General features: G+C 44.2%; 1 protein-coding gene across 2 annotated transcripts in view; it reads left to right on the top strand.

Annotated features, from left to right (window-relative positions):
• Positions 1 to 18,427, top strand: part of PARN (poly(A)-specific ribonuclease) — a 160,807-nt gene that overhangs the window by 131,738 nt on the left and 10,642 nt on the right. The window contains exon 12 of one of the 2 annotated variants that reach the window (XM_026650747.1): positions 395 to 588. In XM_026650747.1, the coding sequence (XP_026506532.1) occupies positions 395 to 588 (194 nt within the window). Of the gene's footprint in view, positions 1 to 394; positions 648 to 18,427 lie in introns of those variants that run through there. The other variant, XM_026650748.1, reaches the window with a different exon arrangement.

The following is an 18,427-nucleotide window of genomic DNA, read 5'->3' as shown; positions in this document are numbered from 1 at the left end:
TTCATAAAATACAGTTGTCTTTGATATTAGTTTAATCAGTGTTTTTATGGCGCTAAAAATATCCTGATCAAAGTATGGGGAAAATATAAAATATTCTTGCACAAAGAACTGATCATTCTGCATCTAAAAAAGATGAAATTGTGAATATGACTTTTATGGAACACTGGTGCTAGACAAATCTTCCACCCGGCAAGGTAATTTTAAGACTGCATTATTTTCCAGACAATTTATGCAGTTGATATGGTGAACTGTCATTATTACTAAAATTTATAGCTGGCCCATGAATATTTTTAATTTTGGTATACAGCAGCCCAGACCCACTTGCTTCATTAAATACTCTTGCTGTATTCATTCTATCTGGATGACCATGTTGTCTTGCTTTTTTTAATTTCAGTTTTACAGCTACCAGCACAATGGGAAAAAGAAGTATGAGTCCTATTCAAGAGGAAACTGGCTCTGATGATATGGAAGAGAGAGAAATCCAAGAGACAGAGCTTGATGAATCAGATTGCTATGCAGAGTCTGTTCCAGAGGGAAGGAAGAGAGCCAAAAAGTTCAAAAAAGTCAAGAAGGAGCAAGAGCCAACAGGTAAGAGCAATGTGGCTGAATGTTCATTTTTGTCCTTTTTCTATCTGGAACCATCTTAACCCTAAACAAGGTGCAAGTTGTCTTTTGAGTGTTAAACATTGCTTTTATCCATATAGTTATCTATCTTAACACAGTGCTTTAATTTAAAGCCCATTTTGAATTGCAAACTATGGGATTGCATTGATCAGTGTTTTTAAAAAAAAAAAAAATGCCAACAAGGTAGAAACTTGAAATATTTGTGACTTGGATTTTGGATCAGAAGAAAGCTCGGTGAGGGAGGGTCATTTACTAGGAGATTACTTTCCATTATAAAATAAAGGCCTCTATGGGGATAGTCTTGGTGATCTGAGCTAATTTTTTCTCCCAATGTGGCTATGCACTCTCTTGACAATTAGGGTCATCTGGGACACTTTTGCTTATGCTATGGAAATTTGAGAATTCGGGTACTGGAAGCATGATTCTGCAATTTTTCCCCAGTCAGTCCAGCAAACCTGTGAATATTGCAAGACTTACCTTTTTTGTTTTAGGCTATTGGCTTGAGTGGATGGAGTCTTATTTGTCAACTTGGCATAGTTTAGGTTGACACATCATTGGTTGTATTTTATTATGTGGTCTTTTAAATTGATTGCAAATATGCTCAGCTTTTAATAAATCTTCCAGCTTTCCTGATTAAGTTCATGAACTCCTCTTTTTTTAATATTATTTAGCACTTACATAGAGTTTTAAATGCTCAAAGCACTACACAACATTAACTGATTCCTAAAACATTGTGAAAGGTAGAAAAATAAAATACATCTTACATATGGGGAAACTGAGGCAGGGAACTGAAGGGACTTTCATAAGGTCACACATCAAGTCAGACATCAGAACTTGGGGCATTCTGAATCCCCAACCTTGAGCTCTATATTCCACACCATATTGTCCACCTCATAAAATATCCTCTGATTGGAGCATGTGCATACGCGTTGTCAATCATGTTTAGTTTCCCATAATATGAACCAGGTCATCCCTAAAGATATTACATGTTCTCTCCCTAACTCCTAAAATGTCAATGCTTATTTGAAGTAAGCAAACTCATCTACTGGCTGAAAGAAGCATTTTTCCTCTCGATCACCAGGTAGAAGAGGAAAAAACTGACCACTTCCCATTTTCAGTATAGCTAAGTGGATGTCATATGCCATACATAAATTGGTTTTTCTTATTACTCTGAGTAAACATTTGGAATCCAGCTAAATGGTAAATGTTTTACACTTTAATTTGGAATAAAAATGTGATTTATTAAATATAGAGTCCTCTTTCTCGTAATAGCTTTATAATCCTGTCATAAGGATTCTGAAATGGTCATTCCTAAGTGACTTCTATTTTTAGCTATCTAAAACAAATTATGGATTTACTTGATATGTGTCTGGGATCAATGTAGTGTTGGCCACTGCATGAAGACTAAGGGTATGTCTACACTACGAGAGTAGTTCGATTTTACTTAAATCGAATATGTGGAATTGATATTACAAAGTCGAACGTGTATGTCCACACTAAGGACAGTAATTCGACTTTGTGAGTCCACACTAACAGGGCAAGCGTCGACATTGGAAGCGGTGCACTGTGGGCAGCTATCCCACAGTTCCCGCAGTCCCCGCTGCCCACTGGAATTTTGGGTTGAGCCGCCAATGACTTCTGGGTAAAAAAATGTGTCGAGGGTGCTTTTGGGTAACTGTCGTCATCCGACCGTCACTCCCGCCCTCCCTCCCTGAAAGCGCCAGCGGGAAATCAGTTCGCGCACCTTTCTGGTCAGTGACAGCGCGGACGCCACAGCACTGCGAGCATGGAGCCCGCTGCAACCATCGCTGCAGTTATGGCCGTTGTCAACACCTCGCACCTTATCATCCACCTTTCCCAGAGGCAGATGCTGAGAAATCAGGCGAGGAGGCTACGGCAGCGCGGTGAGGACCTGAAGTCTGAGAGTGGCACAGACCTGTCAGAAAGCACGGGACCCCGCGCCGAGGACATCATGGTGGCAATGGGTCATGTTGATGTTGTGGAACGGCGATTCTGGGCCCGGGAAACAAGCACGGACTGGTGGGACCGCATAATGCTGCAGGTCTGGGATGAATCCCAGTGGCTGTGAAACTTTCGCATGCGGAAGGGGACTTTCCTCAAACTTTGTGAGTTGCTGTCCCCTGCCCTGAAGCGCAATGACACCCGGATGCGAGCAGCCCTGAGTGTCCAGAAGCGAGTGGCCATAGCCCGCTGGAAGCTTGCAACGCCAGACAGCTACCGGTCAGTGGCGAACCACTTTGGCGTGGGCAAATCTACCATGGGGGTTGTTGTGATGCAAGTAGCCAACGCAATCGTTGAGCTACTGCTCTCAAAGGTAGTGACCCTGGGAAACGCGCAGGTCATCATAGATGGCTTCGCCGCGATGGGATTCCCAAACTGCGGTGGGGCTATAGATGGAACTCGCATCCCTATCCTGGGACCGGACCACCAGGCCAGCCAGTACATTAACCGAAAGGGCTACTTTTCAATGGTGCTGCAAGCACTGCTGGACCATAGGGGACGTTTTACAAACATCAACGTCGGATGGCCGGGCAAGGTTCATGACGCTCATGTTTTCAGGAACTCTGGTCTGTTTAGACGGCTGCAGGAAGGTATTTACTTCCCAGACCACAAAATAACTGTTGGGGATGTGGAGATGCCTACAGTGATCCTCGGGGACCCAGCCTACCCGCTAATGCCCTGGCTAATGAAGCCCTATACTGGCGCCCTGGACACTGAAAAAGAACTCTTCAACTACCGGCTGAGCAAGTGCAGAATGGTGGTGGAGTGTGCTTTTGGCCGTCTCAAGGGGAGATGGAGAAGCTTACTGACTCACTGTGATCTCAGCGAAACCAATATCCCCATTGTTATTGCAGCTTGCTGTGTGCTCCACAATCTCTGTGAGAGCAAGGGGGAGACCTTTATGGCGGGGTGGGAGGTTGAGGCAAATAGCCTGGCTGCTGATTACGCCCAGCCAGACAGCCGTGCGATTAGAAGAGCCCAGCGGGACGCGCTGTGCATCCGGGAGGCTTTGAAAGCTAGGTTCCTGAGTGAGCAAGGTAACCTGTGACTATTAAGTTTGTGTACAGAGAAGCTGAACCTGCTCCCGTTTCTTTACCAAGTAAATATTCACTATCCTCTCCAGTTACATACCCCGTTCCCCCCCTTCCAACACACGTTTAAAAATAAAATCACTTGAATTTTGTTAATGAACACCGTTTTCTTTATTACTGTTTTCTCGGTAAAGTGTTGAACCTGGGACGCAGACTGTGGTGGGGAGCGAGTGTAGTGTAGTGATGCAAAGGACGCTTCTAAACTCTGTGTGTGGGGGCTATGTGACTTTGTGGCAGGGGGGAGGACGGTTACAAATCCCCTGCTGTGTGGCTCTGTGATCCAGGATAAGGACCGCTGCATAAGATCTCTAACTGCCCTCCCCCGCCACAAAGTCACAGAGCCTTCCCCCTCCCCCCCCACAGAGAACATGAAAACCACCTCCCAGACTGACCAGGGTGCCTAGTGACTGCAATGTGTGTGTGCCCTGCTGCTGAACCTGCCCCCGCCTCTGTACCATGGTAAAGGTGACTCTCCTGTCCAATTACCAACCCCTTCCCCCCCCCTTCAGACAGACTCTCCTCTAAAAGAACATGATGGAAACAGTAATTAACAGAAACGTATTTTTTATTAGCAACTACACATGAAACTGGGGGATGAAACTTGGACGGGGGCTTGGGTGAGGTGGGAAGGAAAGGACTTATCAAATTTTGGGGAAGGAGAGCCTTCTGGTACTTGAGCAGTCTGCAGGGATGGAGTGAGAGTTTTCACGGACTCTGCCTTCTTTGGACTTTGGGTGAGGGGGGTATAGGACTTGGTGGCGGGGGAGGGCGGTTACAGATATACTGCAGCGGGGCTCTGTCCTCCTGCCTCCGGTCCTGCAGAACATCCACAAGGCGCCGGAGCGTGTCCGTTTGCTCTCTCATTAGTCCAAGCAGCGTTTGAGTCGCCTGCTGGTCTTCCTGCCGCCACCTCTCCTCCCGTTCCATGTGTGATCGGTGCATTTGGGACAAGTTCTCCCTCCACTGGGTCTGCTGGGCTGCCTGGGCTCGGGAGCAGCCCATAAGTTCCGAGAACATGTCCTCCCGTGTCCTCTTCTTCCTACGCCTAATCTGTGCTAGCCTCTGGGAGTGTGATGCCAGGCTAGGTCGGGAGACAGTCGCAGCTGTGGGATGGGAAAAAGGGAGTGAATTCTTCAGAAAGATAAATTTTTGGGTGAACAAAGAACATAGTCTTTCTCTGTGAACTAGACCATGCACAGCACCTGTCACATGCGCACTCAGGACAAGGTCGAATTTTCGGCCTTCGCATTCAGTGCCTGGGGTCTTGCAGTGTAGATCAGAGAAGCGGGGCAGGACACCGGAATTTGAGTAGCAGGCCGACATGGTAAGCCGTAGACTTGTGGCTGCTTAAAACTTTAATAATAGCACTGGCCTCCTTTCACGTTGAAAGCAATGCCAGTCCCTGCTGCCAGCAATCCGGCAAGCATGAACTCTGCCCCTGTCCCACCCCCTCGCGTCTGTCCCAGGGAAAGATCCCTGTATGCTGCCCCCTCCCGCCTCCACCGCGTGGCTGTAAGCTGCCGGTTACGGTTCTGTAAAGGAACAGGCAAGCAGTCCCAATACTAACATTCCCCTACCTAATTCAAAGCAGGTCACCATGAGCGACATCACTCTGATGAGGATTTCAGAGACGGAGAAAGAAAGGATCCTTCGGGAAAGCCTGCAAAGACCAGGGCCGTATGCCACCATGCTCTGCAAGGCAATGATTCCCGAGTACTTGCTTGTCTCCTGGCGCGGAAACGTTTCCTACTACGGAGGACCCAATAAGGCCGCTCTCCCAAGGAACCTCATGCAAAGGCTTTCCAATTACCTCCAGGAGAGCTTCGTGGAGATGTCCCTGGAGGATTTCAGCTCTATCCCCGGACATATAGACCGCATTTTACTGTAGCTGCACTGGCAGGGACTAAACAGTAGAGCGGCTAGGGCAGAACAATCATGCTAAACCGGACATTGTTAGATTTTTTTTTCAGTAGTTGCACTGCCAAGGACTGAAACGTTAAGCGCCTAGGGCAAACTAATGAAAAACCCATTTTTATTATTGTTAATATTCCTGTTCTGTTAAAAATAAATGTTTACATGATTAACACTTACTGACTGATCCTTCCCCTGATTCTGTGTTCGGGTTAACGGCTGGGGACGGTTGGTAGGGGATCTCTGTAAGGGTGACGAAGAGATCCTGGCTGTCGGGGAAATCAGCATTGTAAGCGCTGTCGAGTGCCTCATCCTCCTCATCTCTTTCCTCATCTTCCCCGTCCGCTAACATGTCCGAGGAAGCAGCCGTCGACAATATCCCATCCTCAGAGTCCACGGTCAGTGGTGGGGTAGTGGTGGCAGCCGCACCTAGGATGGAATGCAGTGCCTCGTAGAAACGGGATGTCTGGGGCTGGGATCCGGAGCGTCCGTTGGCCTCTCTGGTCTTCTGGTAGCCTTGTCTCAGCTCCTTGATTTTCACGCGGCACTGCGTTGCATCCCGGCTGTATCCTCTCTCTGCCATGGCTTTAGAGATCTTCTCGTAGATCTTTGCATTCCGTCTTTTCGATCGCAGCTCGGAAAGCACGGACTCATCGCCCCACACAGCGATCAGATCCAAGACTTCCCGATCAGTCCATGCTGGGGCCCTCTTTCTAGTCTGAGATTGCATGGGCATCTCTGCTGGAGAGCTCTGCATCGTTGCCAGTGCTGCTGAGCTCGCCACGATGTCCAAACAGGAAATGAGATTCAAACTGCCCAGACAGGAAAAGGAATTCAAATTTTCCCAGGGCTTTTCCTGTGTGGCTGGTCAGAGCATCCAAGCTCGGACTGCTGTCCAGAGCGTCCACAGAGTGGTGCACTGTGGGATAGCTCCCGGAGCTATTAGCGTCGATTTCCATCCACACCTAGCCTAATTCGACATGGCCATGTCGAATTTAGCGCTACTCCCCTCGTTGGGGAGGAGTACAGAAGTCGAATTTAAGAGACCTCAATGTTGAACTAAATAGCTTCGTGGTATGGACGGGTGCATACTTAATTCGATGTAACGGCGCTAAATTCGACATAAATTCCTAGTGTAGACCAGGCCTAAGAGCCTACTGACAAATAGGATTAACAGTAGGTGACTTCCTCTTTCATTGTGTGCACTTATCTCCTGTTCATTAAGGGCAGGTGAATACTTGTTTTGAAGGCAGTAGGGATGCTGAACTGACTTGCGAACAAAGTTTCCATATTAATAGCAGTTCATAAGTGTGTTTGTTTACATGTACTTCTTACAAAGGGAGGTATATAATGATGTTATAGGGATCTTGTAACTTTTGTGTTTTGATGAACAAATCCAGCAGCTGAATCTAGATAAAGCAACAAAGATACAAAAAGTAGTAATTGTGATAGTACCTTCCTACCCAGCCTTGATGTCATCCATTGTAATTTTTTCTCTTTTTATAGAGATATTTGCAGCATATTAAATATAATTAGGTTAAATATAGGAAGTAATAAAGACTTTCCCATATATATCATATCAGAATTATTTAATTTGAAACCTGACTATGCCACTATTGCTTTGTTTTCCAAATTAGTACTGGCCAATCATCTGAACTACCGAGCAGTTCAGAGTTATTCTGTTCATGTGGTATTAACTTGTATAGCTTAAACCTGATGGTAGAATCTGTGGACACTATTTATGACAGCAATAAGCATGTTGTCAAATCTAAAATTTGTCAATAATCATTGTGGTGCACCCACATTTGCTTTCACTTTTATGCAAGTGTCACTTCATTACATACTTGAAAGGCAGAGTACACAATCATGACTCTACTGGATTAAAAGGAAAATGAAATGTAAGCATTGAGAGGAATATTCTTTTCATAGTAAAGGGAACACTGCTGTTAACCAGTTTATTCAGTATCTGTACAATTTCAGTCACAGATATCATGTGAAAGTTTTGGCATGCTCACAGGTTCGAGCTTTGCATATTAATCACTCTGTTTAGCAAGTAGCTTTGTGCAAATGGCCTACAGTTTAAACAAATCTTTAGGTTGTATGTACAGCATATCAAAAAGCTTTTAGGGACCAATACCACATTATTAAATGTTGTCAATGTTTCCTAAAGGAGCAAAATGTAAGTTGCCAGTGTTGTGGTGTTCCCATGTCTGTTGGACATTGGAGGATGAATAGAACATTTTAGCTGACCCACTTTATTGTAGGTTGCAAAAATCTTTTTGGTTATGTACTGCCAAATTCTGGATTTGTCTAAACAGTAAAGGAGCACTTTGTTTTGCCATGTAATGTATGTCTTGTTTGTGTCTTGATATGAAGATGTGTAATTTGAAAGTCGATTATATTTGTGAAAAAAGTAAACCAAAATCATCTTTTCCACACACCCCAAAACAAGCCTAGGGCTGTAATTGTTTAAATAAACATACCCAGTTTTCTGTGTGCATCTTCCATATGGGCTCAGCTGTAGCTGTAATTTGTATTCCAATTTGCTTGTAAGACTCTACAGCACTAGGTAACTTCGGCTGTGTCCACATTTAAAATAGTATAGCGGCAGTGCTGCAGCTGTCCTGCTTAGCGCTTCAGTGTACGCACTGAATACCACGTTGGGAGGGGTTCTCTTGTCACGGTAGGTAATCCACCTCCACAAGAGGCAGTCCCTAGATTGACAGAAGAATTCTTCCATCAACCTAGTGCTGTCTGCACTGGGGGTTAGGTTGGCTTAATTATGTCTCATGAGGGTGTGGATTTTTCCCACCCCTGAGAGATGTAGCTATGCTGATCTAACATTTTAGTGTAGACCAACCCTTTGTTTGGGTGTTCCTTCCTTTGACTCGTATATTAATACTTTATAATCTCCACAATTTGAGTATTTTGAACTAAAGGTTTGAATTAGACTGCTAGAGAATTGACTGTTGGCTTCTCAAACATCTGAAAGCTATTTAAATACATTTGCAGGTTCGTTATTGAGCTACTCACATGTGAGACTTGGTCATTTGTGACGTAATTTGGGGGGGGTGGCTGTTTAGTTTCCTTTGTCCACTGACGTAGATGTAGTCACATAATGTCTTTATCACAGCGGTTCCCAAACTGTGGGTTGCATCCCCAAATGGGGTTGTGCAGTCAGAAGATGGGGTCACGGCAATCTTTGTAGATGATGATATTTTGCTCTACACAGCATGATCTCGCATGTATGGGGCATGCGAGGTTGCAATGCACGTGGCGTCCTCCATGCGGCGTGACATCGCACATGTATGGTGTGTGCAAGGTCATGCTGTGTGGAGGATGCCATTTTGCTCTACAAAATGATGTCCTCCATGCTGTCTGAGATCCTGGAGAGAAATAATTCATTAAAATAGGGTTGTGCCCGCAAAAGTTTGGGAACCCTGCTCTATCCAGTGTTCTTCCCACAGTAAATGTGGTGTTTAAAGCGGAAATGTTATACAACATAACTATTTAATGAGGGCACAGATTAAATAGTTGAGAGATCCTATGTTTACATAGAGTTCCTTTTAATCTTTGTTGATCAGCCATCCTTTTTGAAAGTGATTTTTGTGGGTATAATCACTATTCTCTCCTCTCCCCTCCTCTGTGTATAGCCTGGTTTTTTTGAGCCTCCATTTGTTTTCACAAGTTAAATAGGAAGGTTGCCTACATGCCTCCTAGTCTTGCTCTTTGTCTGAGATGTACAATGTCTACCATACATTACATCCTCCTCCAGGCTTAGGTGTGTCAGTATGGCCTGGGGAACAAAATGTACTCAAGCTGCTTCTGTTCTAAGTATTCAGACATGCAATTTCGTTGCCATGTGAAGACTTCTATATAACTGTTGTTACTTTATTGTGGCCTACAACATTGGAGAAAACACCATTTTCCTGTCTAGTATATCGGATACAATTATAGTTGGTACCCATTGGCAAAGTTTTTCATCCCCCTCTAGTGGCTGGTTCCTGTAGAAGATGACAACCTACACTGTCAGTTACTCTTTTAACTCAAGTGGTAGAGGTCTGTGATGTATATCTAAAGCAGTTATACTCAGAACTCAGTGGTTCAGGAACCAAATTAGCAATCAACATTACCCAAAAGAGCCACAGTATTGTGAATTCATTGTTTCATTTACTATTTTTATTTATATAATTTTCACTGCAAAATGACTGACCAAGTATTCTACAATTGGTTAATAATATAGTAAAAGCATCTTGATTGGTTAATAATTAAATCAGTGTTTTAATATCATGTACTGCAAAGAGCCTCAGGAGACAAATTAAAGAGCCACTTGCAGCTCCCGAGACTGAGTATCTGTGTATCGTTGATCTAAAGGTTCCAATCCTGCTGATGACCCATGAAGAGGACAGTGTGGTTCCACATAATGGAATTTGTTTTCTTCAGTTTGCTCTTTTAAAAACCTGGGAGATTACACACACCAAAGTTGTTAAAAGAACATTTGAGTGCTTGAGTTTGCAACCTTAAAGTTAGGAAATGTCAGAATTTTGGTTACCTATGCAAACTGAATTTGATGCCCATGTACATTTGCATTGTGATACTTTAATTTCATGATTTTTTTCCAGATAGAACCCCTGCCTCATTCAGTGTCCAGGATGGACAATGCTCACTTAATGAGCAGCTATTCAATTTTTTGTTTTAGCTTCATAATGCACCGTACCTTATTTACTGCACACTAGTCAAACCCTGATCTGAATACAGAATTATTTCCTTGGGACTTTCCTGTGGCACTCATTACTGTAGTATATGAATGCATCACAAATATTAATGAATTTATATTCGTAATACCCCATGGAGGTGGTCTTATCTTCATTTTTGCAAATGGGCAACTGAGGCAGAGTATGGGGAGGAGGTGAGCAGCCCTCAGTAGTGAAAGAACTGGGTTAAGGACTATTTAGAAAAGCTGGACGTGCATTAGTCCATGGGTCCAGATCTAATGCATCCAAGGGTGCTGAGGGAGTTGTCTGATGTGATTGCAGAGCCATTGGCCATTATCTTTGAAAATTCGTGATGATTGGGGGAGGTCCTGGACGATTGGAAAAAGGCAAATATAGTGCCCATATTTAAGAAAGAAAAGAAAGTGAACCCAGGGAACTACAGACCGGTCAGCCTCACTTCAGTCCCCAGTAAAATCATGGAGCAGGTCCTCAAGGAATCCATTTTGAAGTACTTGGAGGAGAGGAAGGTGATCAGGAACAGTCAATGTGGATTCACCAAGGGCAAGTCATGCCTGACCAACCTGATTGCCTTCTATGATGAGATAACTGGCTATGTGGATATGGGGAAAGTGGTGGATGTGATATATCTTGACTTTAGCAGAGCTTTTGATATGGTCTCCCACAGTATTCTTGCCAGCAAGTTAAAAAAGTATGGATTGGATGAATGGACTATAAGGTGGCTAGAAAGCTGGCTAGATTGTTGGGCTCAATGTCTAGTTGGCAGCCACTATCAAGCGGAGTGCTCTCCAGGGTCGGTCCTGGGGCCAGTTTTGTTCCACATCCTTATTAATGATCTGGATGATGGGATTAATTGCACCCTCAGCAAGTTCGCAAATGACACTAAGCTGGGGGGAGAGGTAGATACGCTGGAGGATAGGGATAGGGTCCAGCGTGACCTAGACAAATTGGAGGATTGGGCCAAAAGAAATCTGATGAGGTTCAACAAGTTCAAGTGATGAGTCCTGCACTTAGGAAGAAAGAATTCCATGCACCGCTACAGGCTGGGGACTGACTGGCTAAGCAGCAGTTCTGCAGAAAAGGACCTGGGGATTACAGTGGACGAGAAGCTGGATATGAGTCAGCAGTGTGCTCTCGTTGCCAAGAAGGCCAACAGCATATTGGGCTCTATTAGTAGGAGTCTTGCCAACAGATTGAGGGAAGTGATTATTCCCCTCTATTTGACACTGGTGAGGCCACACCTAGAGTATTGCGTCCAGTTTTGGTCCCCCCACTACAGAAGGGATGTGGACAAATTGGAGAGAGTCCAGCGGAGGGCAACGAAAATTATTAGGGGGCTGGGGCACATGACTTACGAGGAGAGGCTGAGGGAACTGGGCTTATTTAGTCTGCAGAAGAGAAGAGTGAGGGGAGATTTGATAGCAGCCTTCAACTACCTGAAGGGGGTTTCCAAAGAGGATGGAGCTTGGCTGTTCTCAGTGGTGGCAGATGACAGAACAAGAAGCAATGATTTCAAATTGCAGTGCAGGAGGTCTAGGCTGGATATTAGGAAACACTATTTCACTAGGAGGGTGGTGAAGCACTGGAATGGGTTACCTATGGAGGTGGTGGAATCTCCATCCTTAGAGGTTTTTAAGGCCCGGCTTGACAAAGCCTTGGCTGGGACGATTTAGTTGGTGTTGGTCCTGCTTTGAGCAGGGGATTGGACTAGATGACCTCCTGAAGACTCTTCCAACCCTAATATTCTATGATTCTATGAGACATAAAAAGATTGTCAAAAGTATGCACTAATTTTGGGTGCCCAATTTAAGGTGCCTAGGACCTGAGTCTTATATGTTCAAAGCACAGCTCCCATTGGCTTTAGTTGCAGTTGAGTTCTCAACGCTTCTGCAAATCAGACCCAGGCTCTCAAGTTAGGCAACCAGAAAATGAGGAACACACAATGATCACCCGTGAAAAGTTTGATTTCAATGACTTGCCTAGTATCACATTGGAACTTTGTGGCATAGGCACTGATACAATCCAATTCTTCAGGATGGCATTCAGCTGCCTTATCCATGAGACCTTCCTTTCTTCCTGCAATCCCTTGCCTCATTCACTATATGCCTTCCAACTTCTGCAATATATGAGACAGGGGTTCTACAGACAAGTCTTCTTTACTAGCCCTGGTTCATCCCCGGAGCAAGTCCATCCTGTGCACTGAATATGGCAGAATTCCTGTGGGGAAAAAAATTGTATGTAATTGTGTAATTAATGACTGTATCATGCATAGACAGAAGGAGGCCGAATTAAGGTTGCAGATGTAACTTTTAATTCTGGTGTTTGCTAACTTTTGAGCACGTTGTTTTGCAACCTTAATGTTGTTTTAATTTAGGTTTTGTGTGTCTAACGTAACATTTATATTCTGGTATCGTCCAGAGGCTGGCAGGGTCAGGACTCCATTGTGCTAAGTGCTGTACAAATATTGTCTGATAGCAAATAAGGCAACAATGTCCAGCTATACACACTAAAATTACCATATTTCACTAAAGAGTTTAACCTTAAATATTACTTTGAAGAAGCTTAATTCTTAACTTTTTTAGGTGTTCAAAGTAGTTATGAATAAGAACTACAAGAATTGTTTACCTCATTTTTTAAATTAAATCAGTTAAATCAAAAGGATTTTTATTTTATCTTAGATTACCAAAATCACTAAAGGCTTTCAGCCATGGATCATATTAACTTGGTCTTGTGTGAACATTCCCAATCCTATTAATATCCCATATAATGTAGGACAGACCTCAGATTTCCACATTGAGCCTGCAAAACTTAATTCCTATTTATAAGGCTATTATGAATTAAATCATAAACCTGTTCAAACATCATGCTTCTAATTAAACTCACAAAAGCACTAAATGTGTAGGTTGAATTTTTCACCCCTTTACCTAACTGATGGTGATAGGTTTGAAAAATATGGAAGGGCTAAATATTGTCTTGTACTATACTTTGGGAGCTGTAAAACAGAGTACCATCTTGGCATTTGAGCTTTTAAGAGCATGCCTTTGTTGAATTATGATTGTGTAGCAGGACATTTTTAGAAGAATTGTGGAAATACCTTTCTTTGGGGAGATCCCAAGATGGTGGCTCATGGTTTCTGAAATGAAGTTCTGTCAAGCTTTTGTAACTGAATAAGCATTGAAAAGATGTGGCATGAGAAATGGTGCAGACACTAAGAATTTATACAGGATTAACCTTCTTTTGATTTAACAATGTCAAAAATGTGATCTTGGAAACTTGATAGTTTACATGTTCACCTGAAGTGTGAAAAATACACTTATAGACTTAATGTATCAGTGGTCAATCAGTGATTAAATCCAGCTTCCCATGTCGAATATATGTATAAAACCTCTTAGTGAGATCATTTCTGAATGTGTGGTATAGTATGAATATGCTGTTACACAATTGTGTGAATCTTCCTCAGCTGACCCTGCAGGCTTGGTCTCTGCTTTGAAGAAATGCTTAAAAGCAATGATTCAGCTGATAATATACATCTCTTTCTCATCTCCGAGGAGATATGATCTTGCTGTTTGGTAGAGGATATCTATAAATGGAGCCTCATTCTTTCATGCTCCCAGTGGGATTTTGTTTGAGAACAGTAAGGCAAATTGAAAGGGTCTTGATGTCCATTTGACCATTTATTTTCCGTTGAAAGGTAATTGTATGAAAGTGTTCTTCATGATCAGCTTCTCCCACAATTCTGATACTTATAAGCTATTCCTCTCTTGTCTGCAGTTTCTGGAGACGGTTCAAAGCTGCAACACAGCTTATACTAGCCACACTCCTTCTTTTGCCTGTTGCCAGATCTTCTACCTCCACAGCAGCAGTTAGGTGTCATTGTGTTTTGCTGTCATCCTTCTCTTCTTGATTTGTTGTTGTTAGCCATTTTGGGGGCAGATAAAGCATGTTTTCAAGCCTCCACACTGCCTCCTGGTCTGGAATGTGAGCATTGCAGTGGTCGCAGCAAGCCAGAACCTCTGCTGCAGCACCTCCCACCTACGAAGGCATGGGCCTCTGAGTCGGACAAACATGTTGCTGTGTCCCTCACCTCTTCCCCAGTAGCTGAGACTCCATCTCAGAAAAACCCCAACCAGGGGGAGAGAATAGAACAGGAAGAATGAGGAGGCTGACCCAGTGGAGTCCTGGGGCAAAAAAGTACCATAAAAGCTAAGACCCTTTTTGGGCTACTGGTCCCCCCACAAGTCCAAAAGTGGGTCCTAGAAACCCTGGGAAGACGAGCTGGGCTCCTACTCAGATCCCTTCCTCTCACCATGAATGAGGGGTTTCTCATGATACTCTGGAGTAAGTCCTGCAAAACCCAGAGACTCCGGGTCCCAGAATGGAAAAAGGAAGTGTATTCTTTGCAAGGCACCTGGTACATTTATTAATAAGCAAAATGGTGTGAAAACCAGTGGTTTAAACCTCTTCTGCCCCTGAGGAAGGGTTTGCTTGGATTTATCTCCTTCAGAATCTTTCTCAGTGTTCTATATGACACTTCATGCCCGTCCCCAACTCTGCAGTATGTCTGGGCATGCAGAGAAGCCTGTGCCATCTGTGCAGCCCTGCCTCAGGCTTCAGACTAATGGAAATTGTGTCTGTATGGTTTTCAGCTTGAGGACCCTCGCTCTGCCTGAGAAAAGGACTAAGATTTTGAGGCAACAGCAGAATGGGAAGTGCCTTTTTATCGTCCGCTTTCTTATCTGCCAGGGAAAGGGGATCAGACTCTGAAAGGCGGGTAAAGTGGCTCTCGCCACCCCTCCCCTGATTGACATTAAAGCCTTGAGCACTTCAGGCAGCATGTGACCATAACAGAGACACGTGACAAGGTGTGTCTTCATCGGATTACAGAGGGGTATGTGAGAAGTCCCTTCCTGTATTCAGAAATTATCCTGATTTACTATGTAAAGCCCGGAGTGGCACTGGGTTACGCATACAACACTTTCTTGGGTCTTAGCTGGCCTGGGACAGGCAGCCTTTCACATACCTTTCATACAATCAAGGCATGTGTACTAGTACCCGTTCTCTATTGTGTGGGCCACCTGTAAAATAGTCAGGGAAAGAACTGTCACACATGCAAATAACAAAACAAAAAACACACAACCCTAAAAAACAAACCTACAGAGCTTTTCCAAGACATGTCAGTTAGTGGCTTGCAAGGGATTTATTAATAATAATATTTCTTTCTTTTTTAGCATTATGATAAATGTTTTCCTATTGATGCCTCCTTTGAGAGCATCATAAGATCCAAATGAGGACCCCTGATTAAACCAAATGTTAAACTAAAATGTTAATTTATATATAATATAAAATAAAATACAAAAACAAAGAAATTACATATATTTTGGGAGCCTAAGTTTGGAGCAGTAGTAGCTCCACCATTGAAAGGTACAGTCACACCTTCAGAAAGGACTTCCTTCTAAAAGACCCTATACACCAGGGGTGGGCAACCTGTGGCTCCGGAGCCACATGCGGCTCTTCAGAAGTTAATATGCGGCTCCTTGCATAGGTGCTGACTCTGGGACTGGAGCTACAGATGCCAACTTTCCACTGCTCAACCCCAGGCCCCGCCCTCACTCCACCCCTTACCCTAAGGCCCCTGCCCCTTCCCCTCCCCTGAGCCTGCTGCACCCTTGCTCCTCCTGGCTCCATCCCAGAGCCTCCTGTACACTGCAAAACAACTGATCGTGGCGGGCAGGAGGGCAGGGGAGGTGCTGATTGGCAGGGCTGCCAGCGGGCATGGTGGGGGGGCTGATAGGGGTTGCTGATGTATTACTGTGGCTCTCTGGCAATGTACATTGGTAAATTCTGGCTCCTTCTCAGGCTCAGGTTGGTCACTCCTGCTATAGACCATAAGAATCACGACATGCTGCACAGCAATTGCAAAACCTCAGCTATAGTTGTTCAGACCAAAGGTTTTTCTCATGTTTAGTAAGGAAAGTCTCCTTTGTGGTCAATGAGTGGCTCATCTTCCAGGGGTATGATCTGTTCTTGGAATGAGACGTCTTGGATCCTGTCTTGTTCAAACACTTGATATGATTTGTGATAAGCAGTAGATTCTAATTTAGTGGCTACAGGATTGTCATGTTATACCCATGAATAGTCATCGCTCATTCTAAATGGATCTTGTGCATTACACGTGAGGAGGTATTGAGGAAAACATTAGAGAAATTAGTAGCTGAGACTGCACAGAGGCCTCAACCCTTGCTGTCAAAGCCAGCACAGCAATCCACTGGTTGCTGCCAACTCAAAGATTATCCAAGAAAGGACTGTTACCCTGGGGGAGTGCGGGGAATTTGGAGAAGTTTCCAAGGAAAGTTAGATTAATTTTCCTCTTAACCAGCAAAATCCTCAGCATGACAGTTCCTTCTGATCCATCTTTTGCACCCAGAGTCTTAAGTAGCTGATAGTAGTCCCAGCAAGGTACAGCTCACAGGCCACAGCGCACAGTTTTGCAGCCTGGATTCTGGATCACTTCCAAACTCATGGCTTCACGATAATACCAGGAAAAGCTCTGATTCCCTTGACCAACATAATTCACCTATGAGTGGGGACGGAGACATTGGTGATGAAGATCTACCCATCACTAGACAGATTCCAGAAGATCCAGGATCTGATATCCATGTTAGACAAATGCATGTAGGCCAACCATAGCGCAGTGTCTCTAGTCACTGGGCCTTCTGGTCTTCTGCATATGGGTCTCTCCATGAGTGAGGTCACATATCAGGTGTCTTCAGGTCTTTTTTCTGTGAGGATGGGACCATTTCCTGGAGCAAATGCAAGACCAGGTACTGGTTCCCAACCAGATGCTTGATCCCCTAAGATCAGGAACAGTCCCAGAGAACATCCACGGGGGTCTTCCTGTGTATCTTCCAGACCTGCCGGTTCTCACAATAGACACCATTTGTGAAGGGATGAGAAGCACTTCTGGGACCAGTAACAACATAGGGTTTCTGGAGCTCCAGAGAAAGGAATCACAGCATCAAGCTGTTGGAGCTCAGAACTGTTAAACTAGCTTTACTGAGATTCCAGAGCTACCTAGAAGGCAGTCATGTCTTGATCTAACAAGACAACATGACCACAGTTGCATATTAAACAACCCAGGGGAACAAGGAGCATAGCTGTATGTGCAGAAGCAATGGAGACAATAGAATGGTCAGACAAGACTTTCCCTTCCCTAAAAGTGATACGCATGGAAGGAGAGCTGAACCAAAAGGCAGATTGGCTCAGAGGACTCAAAATGAGTGAACTAAGTGATGTCTGAACCCAGGACGTTTTCACTCTGATCTCATGGATGTTCAGCCTTCCCTCAGTTGACCTGTTTGGTAATTGCAAGAATGCAAAATGGCCAATATTCTTCACCTGGGAAGCAGACTCCAACAAAATGCCTGGGGACAGATGTTCTGTCACATAGATGGCCTCTAGGTCTACTATATGTGTTATCGCCATACCATCTCCTGGGGAAGGTGATCCAAAAATAAAGCAAGAAGAAGCAAGGGTAATAGTGCTAACTCTGTATTGACCAAGGAGACCCTGGTTCTCTAATCTGATGGAATACAAACTGGAACCGCAGTTGCCATTTCCAATGAGATGGTGTCTTTTTTTTTTTTTTCTTTCTCTCTCTCTCTCAAGGTCCATTCCTCCATCCAGACCCAGATAATTTTCATCTGACAGCCTGGCTATCAAAAGAAGTGTTAGGCCGAGTGCAGCTATCTTCCAAAGTTATCAGGACTCTATTCCATTCCATTCCATTCCAGGGAAGTTTCCATTCTAAAAGCTTACTCCTCCACATGGACTGAGTTCATATCCAAGAGCTCAACACAGATCCAAGAGACCCTGGGATTCTGGCTACTCAGGATTTCCTTCAGAAAGGTGCACATGGAGCCTTCATCCCAGCACCATAGCATCCTGGGTATCAGCTCTAAGTATTGTACTATTCACAGGATGGTCTAGCTCCTTCGCAGAACTTTCAGGTATCCAGATTTCTCAGAGCAATCAGACAGGCCAGGCCAG

The sequence above is a fragment of the Terrapene carolina genome, unplaced genomic scaffold (genome assembly GCF_002925995.2).
Source record: "Terrapene carolina triunguis isolate 2854851 unplaced genomic scaffold, T_m_triunguis-2.0 Scaffold93, whole genome shotgun sequence".
Lineage (NCBI taxonomy): Eukaryota > Metazoa > Chordata > Testudines > Emydidae > Terrapene > Terrapene triunguis.
Note: the sequence above shows the minus strand (reverse complement) of the source record. Positions and strands in the feature narration are given on the sequence as shown.